General features: G+C 42.9%; 1 protein-coding gene across 4 annotated transcripts in view; it reads right to left on the bottom strand.

The window, feature by feature from the left end:
* Positions 1-14,977, bottom strand: part of LOC105275426 (glutamate receptor ionotropic, kainate 2) — a 127,215-nt gene that overhangs the window by 14,566 nt on the left and 97,672 nt on the right. For 3 of the 4 annotated variants that reach the window (XM_011332240.2, XM_011332241.2, XM_026968294.1), the window contains exons 9-11: positions 7,534-7,635; positions 7,335-7,436; positions 1,683-1,886 (exon numbers count right to left, since the gene is read on the bottom strand). In XM_011332240.2, the coding sequence (XP_011330542.1) occupies positions 1,683-1,886; positions 7,335-7,436; positions 7,534-7,635 (408 nt within the window). Of the gene's footprint in view, positions 1-1,682; positions 1,887-6,630; positions 6,835-7,334; positions 7,437-7,533; positions 7,636-14,977 lie in introns of all 4 variants that reach the window. The other variant, XM_011332243.2, reaches the window with a different exon arrangement.

Genomic DNA, 14,977 nt, shown 5'->3' with positions numbered 1-14,977 from the left:
CGAGCGCGCTTTTAAACGCGCCAGAGGAAGAAAAGTGCGCGTTCTCCTCGCGAGAGTGAGGAAAACGAGCGTTTACGCTTCTTCCTGCGAAATTCTCGTCGTCGAGAAGGAATTCCGTTTGCGCGTCGCGCGAATTCCAAGCTCTCCAACCAGGCCCCATCACCGTTCCAGTCTGAGACGAAAATTTGTTTAACGGATTACGCAAGGGTAAACATGTGAAAGCAATCCTCTCGAATTCTACAATTTTTACTGTGCAACTAGTACAGCTAACTACTGTGATCGCTACGTGCAGGTATCCATGTGTGTACTCGCAGCACGATATATTTGCTACCGCGTGTTTAATTCTAGAATCAATACAACCTGCAATCTGCAACCGCAAGTTCTCTTTTATAACATCTCCCTTACGATGATGTTTGCCGCGTGAGCGTATTGACATTGTTATCACCGGCTGCTGTGCCAGTAGCGTCGAAGTTGCATCTGCTACAAACGTCAGCAGGATATTGAAATTCGGTAGAACGGAATTGCGCGTGTATGCCACACTTAATCAATCGACATCCTGTGCACACGGTATCCTCCGCCCCCCCCCCCCCCCGCTTGAAATGTAGACGTAGCGATGGGCGATGCGGGCTAGTTTCATGCTTTCCTGCTAGAAACGCGGTGTGCGTCGTGCGCGGGTATCTCGAGTCTCTCGTCGCATCCGTTCCGTTCGTGATTTGAATTGCAAAAGCGAATCGCATCCAGCGCATCTCTAAGCCTACGTGTTTAGCGCGAAATGCAGCGGTTCGCGGCAATCGGTGGAACGTGGAACGCGAAATGAGCGCGGCTTCCGATATCGCGGTACATGGTCGTCGTGTCCAACCCGAAGGCGCTACGCAGGCGTCATCAATTTGCGTAGTTAACGCCGTTTCCGCAGAGTTCTGCTAGCGGTTGACCTGGAATTCCCAGCGTTTACGAATTGATACTTTAATCATGTGCTCTCCCTTCGGTCATCAATTCCCCTCGATCCCAAGTCAAGATCAGGCATCAGGGTGGCAGAATAATTCTTAAAGCAAATAGCTCCGCGACTAAACCTTTGAGAGATATGCTCCTGAGGATCTCAGGACCATTCCCCATGCGGTCAGTGATCTACGTGATCATTTCTCTAGAGGGATCGCGTCTCCTCGCAACGATGAGAGACGTCGATACCTACAATCCGCTTCCCGTATCGAGCCTCGCTTAACTACCTTAAGTCTTGTTGCATCTATCACTAACCATGAGGCTATCCCACCGCGGTGGGACTTCACAGTAAACAATCCCCGAGTAACATAGTGGAACTGTGTACACAGTGTTACATGTTATATGTAAATTTAGTCGCCGTTTAGGGCGCGATGAATCCTCGGTCACCGAAAATTCCACGAATCGGTGGCCACAAGCTTGTGTGATTATTCGAGGTCCACGCGACCCTCCACTCCTGCGAGTGCACTCATTAATGACGAATTATATTGATGTTGGAACAATCAAAATTATCGACGGGTTTCAGAGTGATTTAAGTAACGCGATTCGCGATAAGAGTGAGGAGACTCGTAAAGACGACCGATCGAGATTTCTTGATAGATCCTCACGTGTCGCTGCTAATCCTGATCCCCTATCTGTACACACACACACGTATACACGCATGCACACACGCGTATCCACCCACTCACCTTGTCCATCAGTTGGCGCACCATCCCGTTCCACTCGCCGGTCTCGTAATCGTAAACGCCATACTTGCCGTCCGGCACGAGCTCGATCCTGTAAGTGAAGCCCACTATGCGCGCTATCTCCTTCAGCAGGTCGATGCAGAAGCCCTCGTAGCGCGCGTCCCCGCTGAAATTCCCCCCGCTCTTCAGCATTACATACGGCTGCTCCTACGGGGATCATAAAAAGGAGCTACCCTCTCTCGCTCGCCTCCCTCAGCAGGTTTTTTCCCGCGCGTTTCCTTCCTCCCTCTCTCTCTCGTTCTTTTTTTTTTTCATTTGCGTGTATCTCCGTCCATCTCTCCGGCCGCCAGTTTTCCTGCCCATTTTGTTAGTTCGTCCCTCTTGCAGAAAAAGCACGCTGCTCCTGTCGCCGGATGTATCGGCTATGGTCGGCGACAAGGTCGACTGACGTCGCGCGAAACGATAAGGCGTCCGTGCGCTTGCCGTGGAAATTTTACGGGCTGGATGTAAATTTTTTTTCTCCTTTCCTCCACCCGGGTGAAGGGTCGCACGTGGAGATCAAGTTTTACGGCTTCAGTCTGGGCTCGCGACGGGATTAGGGAAATTTTTCGGCGCGCTTTTTGCGTCCGCCTGCCGAGGTATACCCGCTACAGGCTTGATTAAAAAATAACAGGCACGCGTGTTTTTATGATCGCCGTGCTTATAGCGAATTAATACTGGAATGCCCGATAAAGTCATCTTAAGATCTCTACGGTATCCTTGTTATCATAGTCTTTGCGTATGCAGTTTAAAAAACGATTTTTGTTTATTTTAAGAGAATCACGACGGGAATTAATGATTCAGCGAGACATTTCCCGGATATTTTGCCGGACTGATCGGATTTAATTTGTTAATTTGTTTGCCATTCTTTAATTTGTTAATTGCGCTGTGCAGTCCCGTAATGTGGGGCTAATGAATAAACAAACCGAGAACGCTTTTACGAGGAACGCGCACAAATTTTGTAAATTGCAACGTTCCGCGCGGGCAAGACCAGACGGCGTTAAAAACGCCCGCGTTTTCTCGACGCGTTGCCCCGCCCTTGCAGTAACGGGTTTTAATTTCCTATGTATGAAAATGACATTGCGACCCGTGGTACCCGAGGAGGAGTTCGGGAGCGGAAGTTTCACTGGGCGATAGTGGATCACGCATCTCCGTAGCGGCGTGGACATACCTTAATTGGTATTTATGACGGCATTTCGGGTATGTTCCAACCCCGGATGCACTCGCGTGGACATAGAGTAGAGGAAGAGACAGAGAGAGAGATAGACAGAGAAAGAGAGAGAGGAGGAGGAGAGAGAACGCGCACGTTCGATGGAGCTCTCCGGATGCTGATTACCAGCTAAATGGATTACTCTTCGATAGACTATTACGCCAAACACTCTCGCGGGACGCGCGTGATGCGCTCTGCGCTCGTAACTACGTGTCGCCGCGGCTCGACTAGGCCTCGGAGACGACTCAGGTGCGAGAGAATACCGATTCTGCATGTATATGAAGTAATATTAGCTGGACCTTGGCAGTTTGCCAGAATCAATTCTGTGCGAGTAACACGTCGTTCTGTGTGCGCTGCTGCCCGTTATTTCATATCTAATTCGCGAGTAGAAAAATCCGGAGATCCGACAAGCGGATTCGCAACTGATCGTTGCTTCGCTTCCTTGATTTCTACGTCAGATGACGTGATTAATATTCGATCGATAAGCAAAGCAAGCCAAGTCTTTTTTCAAGATCTTCTTATCAAGATAATATAAAAACATAGACTACATGATTTAGAATTTTTCAATCTGTTATAGCTGATTCCTCTCTGAATAATCTGACAGTCGATGGCCCATCGTGTTCCAATTCAGAAGCAAGCGGAGTCTCGTCTCTCGTACATAGTGCCGGAGGAAACTCTTCGTTAAATTCAGCGCGTGTATCTCGCGAGGGAAAAAAGAGGAGCGGATTAAACAGCGAGTGCAGGCAGCGATCAATCGCATCGAAGCATGCGTCACGCCGAGCGCGCGACACGGAGAAAACGGGAGAGAGAAAGAATTGTTCGAATAATTCCGATAATTGTACGCGTACGGCAGAAAGAAACGAACAAACGGTAGAACGAGAAAACGCGTGAGCGTTCGTTCTATCAGACAAATATTATCCCTACGACGAACGAGTGGAAATACAGTTGACAAAAAGATGTTCCTAGGCGCGAAGGCGTTATCGCGCGGTCGCCTGTATATTCAGCCCCGGGAGGGTTGAAAATCTAGCCCATTCTCCTTCCCTTCTGCCCCTGCCCCTGCTCCCCTTGCACGCGGTCCAGATTTAAATTTAAATTCAAATCGGCTTCTTGAAATGCAATAAAGTAACTTCACTTCATGAAGCTTTCTGGCGTTTTAGATGAAAATGGGACTAATGGTCGCGGCGCGCGACGAAAACGCGAAGGATTTAATTAAAGGGGATGTCGACCAGATTTGGTATTTACGAGGCGCATATGAGAATTTCGACTGAATTAACGGCAATGGCTCCTATACTGAGAATGCATCCGGCACGTACGCATCAAGGAACGTACTGTATGAACGTATTCTGAAGGGACCGATGAACACTGCGGATTCTCATCGGGATTAAAATGCGTCGTGTAATGTTTATCGTTAGGATTGTTAATAATATTATTTAATATTATTAACACAGAACTGAACTAAAATGAAACACATGATGCATATTTTATTCATGCATGCTGTTTGAGGTTCTATATTCGTCTGTAAAAAAAATTTCTTTGCCCAGGTACGTATACATATGCATGGAGTGAACCTAGAGCCAGAAGATTTAATACGCATAAGCCGCGCGAATGCGCGCCATATAAACAAAGATGGAAAATTAGCATATGCATAATTAGGAATAAAATTCCTGATAAGAGAGGTTTATCTTTTGCAAAAAGGAATCGGACAAATATTTATCGTAGGTTTTAATTCTAAAATAAAAATATCGCGGTAAAATACAGAGGCGAGTCGACTTTCTCTAAACAAAAATTTAAAAAAAGTATCGGATTAAGTAGCCAGTGTTTTTTTTATAAATGAACAGTGTAGAATGAACTGTATAAGATCTAAGGTCTATATATCCATATGTATATTCTGAGAAAACAGAGAAGAGATGAGATATAAAATTAATTTAAAGTCAACTTAATAGCGGCTGCAAGACGACTTTTAACTTTTCTTTGAATAATGTATGAATCTTGAATAAAACGGAGAAGTACGTGAAGCATTAAGGACGTGCAAGATTTAACGACAGAAGAGGCCTCAGCGCAAATTTTAACGTCGAATTCACCTGCGAATACGAAACGATATTCATGTATGCATCGATGCGATGTTTAATTGTTAAAGATTTGCATGTACGGTTAAAGTTTTGGACAGTAGCGAATGAATAATTGCACACAAAAATAGTCATTCATTCATAAATAATTTAATAATAATTTTTGTCATCATGTATACCTATTGTTTATAAAAAATAGATAAAGTGTTTAGATAGATGCAAAAAAAGGTTTTAAAAAAGAAACGAGAATCCATTTGTGTAAGAATTTAATTAAACACTGCTTTGAATATTTGATTTTATCATAAAATTTTTTAAATTTGCAGAATTTTTATTCTGTTAGAGAAATATTTAATTACTGTCTACTTTCAGAATATTAACCATCATCAATAAATTGTGCCTCACATTTCAAAATTGCCTATTAATTTTAATCAAGAAAATTGTTCCGTTTTAATACGAGAAAATAAAAAAATTTAGAAAATTATTATGTCAATATATAAAATATAAATGTTGACTGTTATGCGTCTGTCTCGAGTATTGTAGTATATAATATTCAATTAAATAATTAAATCATAACGCGTTATAATGATCCGTTTGGTGTCGACAGCCAATTACAGCGTATCAGCCAGTCAGTGTGCCTTGCACAGAAGGAGATCCCCATCACGTAAATTATTTATGCCTTGCCAGGTACATAATAAAAAACGAAATACGAAATAGAAATAGGAATAAAGTAGAAATAAAATATACAAACGAAAATGAGAGAAATAGAAACAGAAACAGATACAGTTATAAATGAAGATGTTACCTCGTTTCTCGAAAAAAGACATTGAATAAAGTGCATTTTATTTCCGTCATATTTTACGTTCTGTAATAATTAGCTTAATTATATTACCCAAGATTTGATCAGCACATCGCTAATGAATTTCGTGACGCAGTAATATTATTAATAGACAGTGCATATGATTCGTGATTGACTTGCTACGATCATTGATCGATTTATGATCTGATTATATGCCGATTAGTGTTAGGGAATTACAGTGTTGAGCACGTTACGGCGTACGCGACGCATTATGATTTGCCTTTACACGTAGCAGCTCCTCATCCTACGGTATGGCAGATACCAGAGTAATTGATCACAATGAGTTACTAGGAGGATAGATTCGACTGGTCAGCGCAACAGAAACGTGACTAGATACACGAAGATTGCGGCGGGTCCGGAATATTGGCTTAAAACGAGACACAGGCTATAAGCTACTAAGGGATCATCAATCGTGATTAACTGATTATTTATGTCTTATACATTGAGAAAAGGTGCGAACAACAAATCATCAAATGCTTAGGGTATTATTTGATAAAGAAATACATCTGGTGACAGCGTGGTACATTGGTACAAAGTATCATCGACCATCGTGAACGCGTCCTTTTGATCATCATCGTCAGCAGCGGACCGAGCGTGATCGCAGAAAGCTCGAAGTAAAGAAACAAGAACGTAGCTTAGAACCAACGATTCTCTAACAATACGTGAGCGAGCTGATGCGTGAGCAGGATGCAGGATGCAGGACGTGACGGAACGAAGTGAATGTTAGGTGAACCAAACAAAGAGAGATATGAGAAATGAAACGAACAAACCAAATCATACATGTCGCATGAGCTCTCGCACGATGCCGTTCCACTCGCCGGTTTCCGGGTCCCGCGCGCCGTACTTCCTGTCCGGCACCAGATCCAGCCGATACAAGAAGCCCACTTGCCTTGCCACCGCCGCCAGGAGGTCCACGCAAAAACCGTAAAATCGCGAATTCCCGGTGTAGTTCTTTTCGTGGTGCATCATCACGTATGGCATCTCCTGCGGCCGTGCCGAACGTACGCCGAGATTCATGCAAGAATAACGGAAAACGCTTTGAGACCGCTGCGACGTGACGCGGATTTATGTCGAGACACGTTGGCGCCGACCATATCGAGGAACTTTCAACTGGGACCGACGTCGCGCGATTCCCCGCACAGTTCGCTCTTCCAAAATGGGAGGTACGGCGGTGCCGGAGTTTCGAGAATGCAATATAAAACACTCGGCATTACGTATGCGAGGGTCTACCTCGCTGCGTGCATCAACGTGCATTTCTTTTTAGAACAGCACTTTGATCGTGAATATACTTGAACGTGTTTCTTTTCAACCGTATCGACGAATAGGTATATCCTTAATCTCTCGATAAAAAGTATGCATAGCTCTTTATGAAAATGTTGAGTTCTTCCTTGAAACAGTAAATTTGCATCGTGTCATTTTCAGACGCTACGTTTATCACGCAAGTACGATGTATAAATTCGACACGCAGAAATGTAACGACTCACCAATATAGTGATCACGATCAGCGTTACGTTTCCGATGCCGGGCTCGAAAAATGCCGCAGTGTCCGTGACGTTGACGCCGACGCCGGGACGCCACTCGCCGACCTAGTTTCACATATAATTTTATACACATATGTATCCATTTGTTCGCGTCCATTTCTCCTGACACGCTTCCTGTTTTGCTCGGCAAGTCACGACATACCTTGACGAGCGAGTGTTGTTTCATTTTCAGCAGATCCAATTTGAACTGTATTCTACGGCCTTCTTTAAATTCAATAGGCCCGGAGATTCCTTTCATCTCGACCTGCAACAAAAATCAGATTCTTTTTGTAAGAGTACTCTTTCTTTTTCCCTCTTTATCTACCATGCATGAATTCATCAACGTTTCGTGAGATATCCAGCTGACTGAACTCCAAGTAACAATCAATTTATCAAATTCCAATAAATATGCATAATATTTTATTCATATGCAAACTTATTACACTTTCTCCGATATATAATATCCAACTTCGCTATCGATAAATGAAGTTCAAGTTTCTGTTACGTCCAAGAGATTCCACGGTTCCTTGCTCCCAGAAGAAATAACACATTTAGAGGAAAAATATAAAAGTTGAATGAATCTCTTCACACGCTACGATAAGTGCGACCGCGCGAGTACAGGGGCCATGTGGTCTCAGAAAAATGACGGACGAAACCTCTTCAAGCAAGGGGGGGGCAAGAGACTTGGCGCCGGTACCCAGCCTAAGCATTCAACAGACGACACATATCTGGATACACGGACAAAATCAAGTGACAGTGATTGCTCCAGATCTGGGAAAAATTGCACTTGAAAAATGTCACCCGTTGGAAGGCAATAAATTAATTCACAGGTCTCTAATACTAAGAATTAGAGCACTCATGGCCACTCATGAACCAGTTACTCGTTATAAATAAATCCAGACTAACGAAACTAACGCCTGGATTGTCATATTCAGGGAGTCGAAGGGTGGTCTATCAGAAGTGCCGCACTAATTTCCCGAAAACGATTATCATAAAACTGTCCGGCGATACGTGGTAATTATTAAAAGCGACAGCGACGCTGGTTCATGAAAAAACAATTCCCAGAATCAGAATAATCCCTCCCTAAGCCTTTTTAGCCCTATATAAGGGGAATGATCCGCTCCGGAGGCCTCTCTTCTGGATCCAGCAATCACGACATTACGTACGAAAGTTTCGCTTCCGTCCACGGAACGTCGTGATAACCTAAACCTAAACTTAAAGTCAGTGACTCCGATCTGAAGATCTTCCGGACGGGTTGGCTCCCTGGGCAGAGGCGACCACTTAAACCACATCTGAAGATTTTTCCAGCAGCGAAGAAAGTAAGTGAAACCGGCACACGGGTTTACTTTTCTCTCTCTCTCTCCTTGAATCCATCTTCACCGACTTTTACCTTCGTTTTAATATAGTAGCGAACAAAATTTTTATTTCCATTCTCCCCTTTTCAAGTGGCTCATTTAAACCGCGGAGACGGAACCATCACTTCCCCGCAGGAACCTCTTACGATCAACCAAGGGGCAGCTTCCCCTGAAACATCGGCGCTTAATCACACGCAGAACGATTTACCAATAATCCCACCGCGGACCCCCTGCATTTGTACTGACTGCTCAAATATTCAAACAGCTTCTCTTCCATTTCCTCCAACATCCTACGAATCCTTCATCTCACCATCCTCTTCGACATATGCAGAACCACCCTCTCCTCCCAGGAACACCTCTGATACACTTCCAGAATTGTTCCCTAGGTGGTACTCTCCCATCCCCTCTCCTGAGCTTGACCAGTAGCTGCTCCTTTCGGATTTCGAAGAACATCCGGATCCTCCCCCTGTATCTCCCATCCAGATACTCGTGGAAATCCACAATCTAACCTTCCCTTCCTTTAGTGAACTGAGTCTCTATGCGGCTGGGCTCGAAGCCTTGCGAGAGCACATCCTTGATTGTTTCCCCTCGTTCACCCTCCCCCTTCCTCCTTTCGCTTTCGTCCTTGGACCCGATCCTGTAGATTTAGCCACCTTGAGGAGTACTATCAGAAACGTACCACCAAATACAGTTGTCCCATTAATGACACAAAACAGACAACATCCAGTCTTGATCCCCGCCTCATACATCCAAACGTTTTTTAATCGACAACCCATCACATATCCCCCACAGCGCGTAGAATCTTATTTTACATATATATATATATATTATGCACAAACATTCTCGCGATTAATTTAATATGAATAAGTTTTAGTTTATTATCTGTATTCTAATGAAAACAAATGTTACTCTGTAATTATAACACAAAAGAAAAATAAAAAATATAATGTTTTATTTTTCTTAAAGAAACAAAAAGAGAAGTAATTTCATTTTAATTTACCTCTATCCATCTCTTCCTCTCGCAACGAATCGTACAGGTCCTATCCCTGGTAATAGGGATTCATTTCCCTTACCTAAAAGGGACTGACGAGCTGACCGTTTCGATTGTTCGGGTAGAATCGACCTTGGTCGTTGACCCTACAACATCGGAGCGTATCGGTCAGCTCGACTCGAAGTTCTGCGGCTAAGTCCCAACGAACCTCGAGAGGCGTCTGGTTGCGCCCTTCCTCGAGCTCACGGAGCTCTGGACGTAACATTTCTTAGAAATCGGAAATTAGTATTTTAATTTGTTTATTATGGTGCAAACGTTACGAATTTGTTCCGACAGCGCGATCGTGAGATCATCCATGATCAGAACTGTGTCGCAGCTACTGCAAGTTAGCTCAGTTGGGAAGAGGATTTTCTTCCGCGTTGCATGTAAACTGTCAAGCACATTAGAATGCGACGTATGCTCATCCCTGTGTAAATCTCTCAATCTCTCGCCCGCGCATCGGCGTGTCTGCCAGAGGGATGAAAACTCGCGCGGTGCACTAGTCTCAGCGAGGGGTGTATTACCGGCTCAGAAAATTTCTCGATCGCTTTAAAAATTTTCACACTTGGAAAGTCGTTGCCGCTCGTGCGGACGAATCTCGCAAAGTCGTTAAAGCTCTCCTCTTCGCGGATTTTGCGCGAGAGAAGCCGGTACTCGTTGGCTTTCCGTCGTTTTCGTTAAAATGCACTGTAGGTGATGAGAGAGAGAGAGAGAGAGAGAGAGAGAGAGAGAGAGAGAGAGAGAGAGAGAGAGAGAGAGAGGAGGAGGAGAAAGAGGAACGATGTGGCGGATAGATACACGTAGTCCTTTTCACGAGAAGTCATGGAATGCATAAATTTGAAAAGGATCTTCAAAGTCGAACATCTTCCGCAACGGTGGTTTCGTTCGAGAGGATTTTTAAGCTATGGTTTGTTCGTTCTTCCAAGAGGTCAAAAGCGTGAATACGTAATAGCGATTTTACGGTCGTGAAAGAAAAATAATCAAACTTCTACTAATAATAGAATTGGAAATTAATATTAAATATGATAGCCAAACAGAAATTTCTGCGTGCTGGTAATAGTTTATCGAGAGCGATTTCTTTTGCATTTAAAAAATTATGTGATATTATTAATAAGCTCTAGCATAAAAAGTACTGATTCGTACAATTAAAACGTTACATTGGTGCATTGTAATTTTGAATCTACCTCCATTTTTCCATTTCTATTGTACTTTTAATATAGTTACTTTAATACAATTACAATGCAAAAAGATTAAAATATTTGGTTTTGATACAAAGCTCGTGTTAAAGCAAGAAGAGAACGTATGAAAATATTAGATATATAAGTACTGAAATATTTGATATTCATATTCCAACTGCTATTTTTATGTATGGTTCAAAACAGAAATTTTCAACTTTTACTGAAACAATATGTAACTAGCAAATAAAAAATTAAATATACAAAATGAGAAAATGGAGTAAGCAATTTCTGTAAATGTAATTTAAAAAATTGATTTACGCATCTGTTAGATGCATAAGAACATCTTAAAACAACGAACGACTTTGTAAATGAAGCCTTATTTAAAATTCACGAAAGTGCTTTACGGAGTCTGTGGTAGCCAGGTGAGGCATTACATTCTTTTCGTTACCTGTATATTATTCTCGTAACAATGGACGGAGCAAGCAAATCAGAAGGAAACCGCAGTTAAGTATTTAAGGATCAGAGTTCCGTACGTGCGGAAGTTACGACGTGTAACGAAACACGCGCCACGTCGAACACGCACGCACTGTATACGAGGCAGAATGCGTCTCGTGATAAAAGCTGGCGAGCAAATAATGCTAGACATAAAAAAGAAGTTTACGAGCTTATTCCTGCTGCTACTCGTAAAAGTCATTCTGCCTGATCGCCGGATGCGACGATCCGCGTTCTTCATGGTTTCCGATTCACGAGTAAAACAGTGGCGAAACAATACGAAAATGCATTAAGTTTTTCTTCCTGCCATAAAGAGCTGAATATGATAAAGGCGAGAGACTGGAATAAATACGCCTCGCAGCTCTGAGATGAAAGTGCGAGAGTTCGGGACAGCTGCGAGAGTTTCTCAATAGCGTTTCGTATTTGCGGGATAATGCAAGAGGCGCATAGAATGCATAGAAATGGGAAATAAAGTGCTGGAATGAAGTAAACGCGACCTAAAGTTTGATTACTTCATTTTACAGCAGCTTTGTAACGAAGAGAATTCATGATTTCTCATTCGAATTGTTAGAAAAGCTCCCACAGTTCACGAATGAATAAGTAAAAACTATTTGCTGGTAAAATAAATAGCTACATATACACACATAATGTACAATCTTTCATCTCCCCATACAAAATTATCAATGAGTCTATTGTAAATTATTGTGCCCCTGTCGGATTCCTCTCTGAAAAGTTTATATAATATTTTCAACAATACAGCATGGAATAACCGCATCACTTTTATCTTAACCATCTGCGTTAATTTTATATTTTTCGCGACTATAGTACCAAGCTGACTTTCTGGGAGATTTTTCATTTGCGCGCAACCACAAAGTGTGAAATTAACGTATGAAAAGCGACATTGTACTAAATTAACAGCATCGTGTTGTTTTAAATATATTACACCGGCGTTTTCATAAAATATTCATGAAATGTAAATTGTATTACATGAACGAATGCAAGTGTACATTGTCACGACAGTTCGCAAACCGCGTATATTAAATATCGTTTCGGGCGCGTTTCAATGCACTCCTCACAATAGAGTAATAAAATAAATAATAACATATTATGTGCATGTTTCGACACATTCGACGCGGGGTTTCGTACATCATTGTGCGAAAATTAAATTCATTCGCTATCCAAAAAATGTCAGACAGCTGCCCGCTACCGAATATGATATCATTTATTTACGCGAGCGCTTTTAGCGGTACAATGCTTTTCTCTCCGTGACGTTCGATACTCGAGAATTTGATTTCATGCCAATGGAAGATTGCAGTCTGTTGGCAGAAGATCAGGAAGGGAAAAGAAGAGCTCGCGTCGCATCTAAAAATTTGGGATTACGACAGTGACGCCTGTTTCCTTTTTCACGTGAAAAAACATGTTTTATTCCAGACTAAAATCCTCATCGGAATGGCACTTGTATCGTGCAACTGATATTAAGCATTTCCATGATTGATTTAGAATCAGTAAATGGAAAGCATTAAATTAAAATTAAATACAGATAGATTTGCATACGTTTGAAAAATAAGAGGGAAGACAAATATCATATAAAAACAATACTGTATACGCATACTGTACTATTTGCACGTTAAATTAATGTAAGCATGAAACAGCAAATAGTTGACGATTTTTCTTTGGAATTGGATTGCAATTCATACAAACTCTCGTTAATCTAATCCCTAAAAAAACCTTTTTAAAAAAAGAAAAAATATATACGCCAAGTACATAAAAACTCCCAATTTGTCAAAACTCAAAACTAAATATGAAATTGTTTTATGCACTTGGCGTCGCGACGCTACCGCGTCGCTTGATAAATAAAATGTATACAATTTCAGCCAATAGAAAAGGCTGAATTTCCCTCATTTACGAAAGAGAAATAGAAATGGTCACCGTTCAAGTGCAAGAGCGATCGGAGAACGAACGATAGGAAAATTTAGCGGCATCTTAGTCGCTACCTCGCAGTTACGTCTCCAGTTCCGTCTGGCGGGTCTAATTAGAGCCAAAGCGGAAGTTACCACGGTTTGTCGGGTGTGACTTAAATCCGTGAACGTTCGCCTTCTGCGACGATCGACCAAGAAGAACGTCGCGAAGTAAGGGCGACGAGGGTTGACCATCGCGTAGCATCGGGATAATTGTAAATTTTTATTACGGGAGACACTCCTTTTGTCCGGAAAAATCCCCTTTTCCGGACGGAGGTGACGCGACCACGACTACCAAGACGACGATGACGACGACTTCTGTCATCGTGCGTCCTTTTCGCGAGTCTCGCGTTGTGCCGCGTGTATTCTGACCACGCGAGTGGAATGTGAGAAACCGTCTTAAAAGCGAAATGTAGCACCGGCACGAATCTCGTGAAACCTCCTTGCTTCATATATATACGGGATGTATGATGGCACAACCGGCGAACAGATGATGATCATGCTATGCGGCAGAAGCGCAACGCTATTCAGCGATATCAGAGGGCCATGAGGAAACTAACTCGGTTTTCTCATTTTTTCATCTCAGACTTTAGTATTTAGAATAGAGGATGCAATATTAAAATAAATAGATCGTTTCATTACTTTGGCTCCACCATAATATCGATAAATTGTGTTCAAACATGCAAATACGTTCCTTTCGCAACGCGTGCAACTATGTATAATATTATTTTCTAGTCAACGAAAGAGCTCGAAGGTATAATCAATTATTGCATATCGTTACATATTACATGCGCCAATTTTTTTTTCATCGCTGATTTCAGTGCAGCCATGCGCGAATGGCCGGCTTCGCGAAACAATTCCATTAGTAAATTATTCGCAGTTGTAGTCCATGTTACTCCACGGTATAGTTACTGTCGAACGACCGGAAACGCCGCGCGCTACATTTTCGAAGCAATCAATAACCGTGTGGTTATCCTATGTGTGTGTGCATTTCCGAAGCAAACTGTGTGCCTCGTGAGATTACGGGAAGGGGTGAGGGAGGAATGGGGTAATATATCGTACTTAACTTTGCCTGATTTATATGTTCGCTTTTTCGTAATGAGAGCGCAACAAATTCTCACCGAGACCGATACGAGAATGAAGCAACGACGAGCAACGGGAGGAAATCGGCTCGCGTAGATCGGTTCAATAAGAAATCAGCGCTTTCCCGTCCCGAACTGCCGACTGGACCAGCAGTTAGCAAACACCCCGTACATGTGACTCGACACTTTTCGTCGGCGATGTCGTGCTCGTGCAGAGACAGGTTGAGCTCCCTCGCCGGTGCCGTAAAAAAGTCACGATCCTGCAGAAAGTCGCTTATTTTTCTTTCGTCGCACTGCACGTGTGTGTGTGTGTGTGTGTGTGTGTGTGTGTGTGTGTGTGTGTGTGTTAGCACGCGTGGCGAGATTTTTTTTCTTCCTGGCCAGAGGTCGAAGATGAAGCATCGTGTAATACAAGGTGCGCGCCAGCGGAACGGTCCGGTGGCTGGATATGATTTACGCCGATCGTGGGGAAGACTGCGTGATACCTTACGCGCGAGTTGATGATGATAAAA

This window comes from Ooceraea biroi, chromosome 3 (genome assembly GCF_003672135.1).
Source record: "Ooceraea biroi isolate clonal line C1 chromosome 3, Obir_v5.4, whole genome shotgun sequence".
Lineage (NCBI taxonomy): Eukaryota > Metazoa > Arthropoda > Insecta > Hymenoptera > Formicidae > Ooceraea > Ooceraea biroi.
The sequence above is the reverse complement of the archived record's forward strand: the minus strand, read 5'-3'. Positions and strand labels throughout refer to the sequence as shown.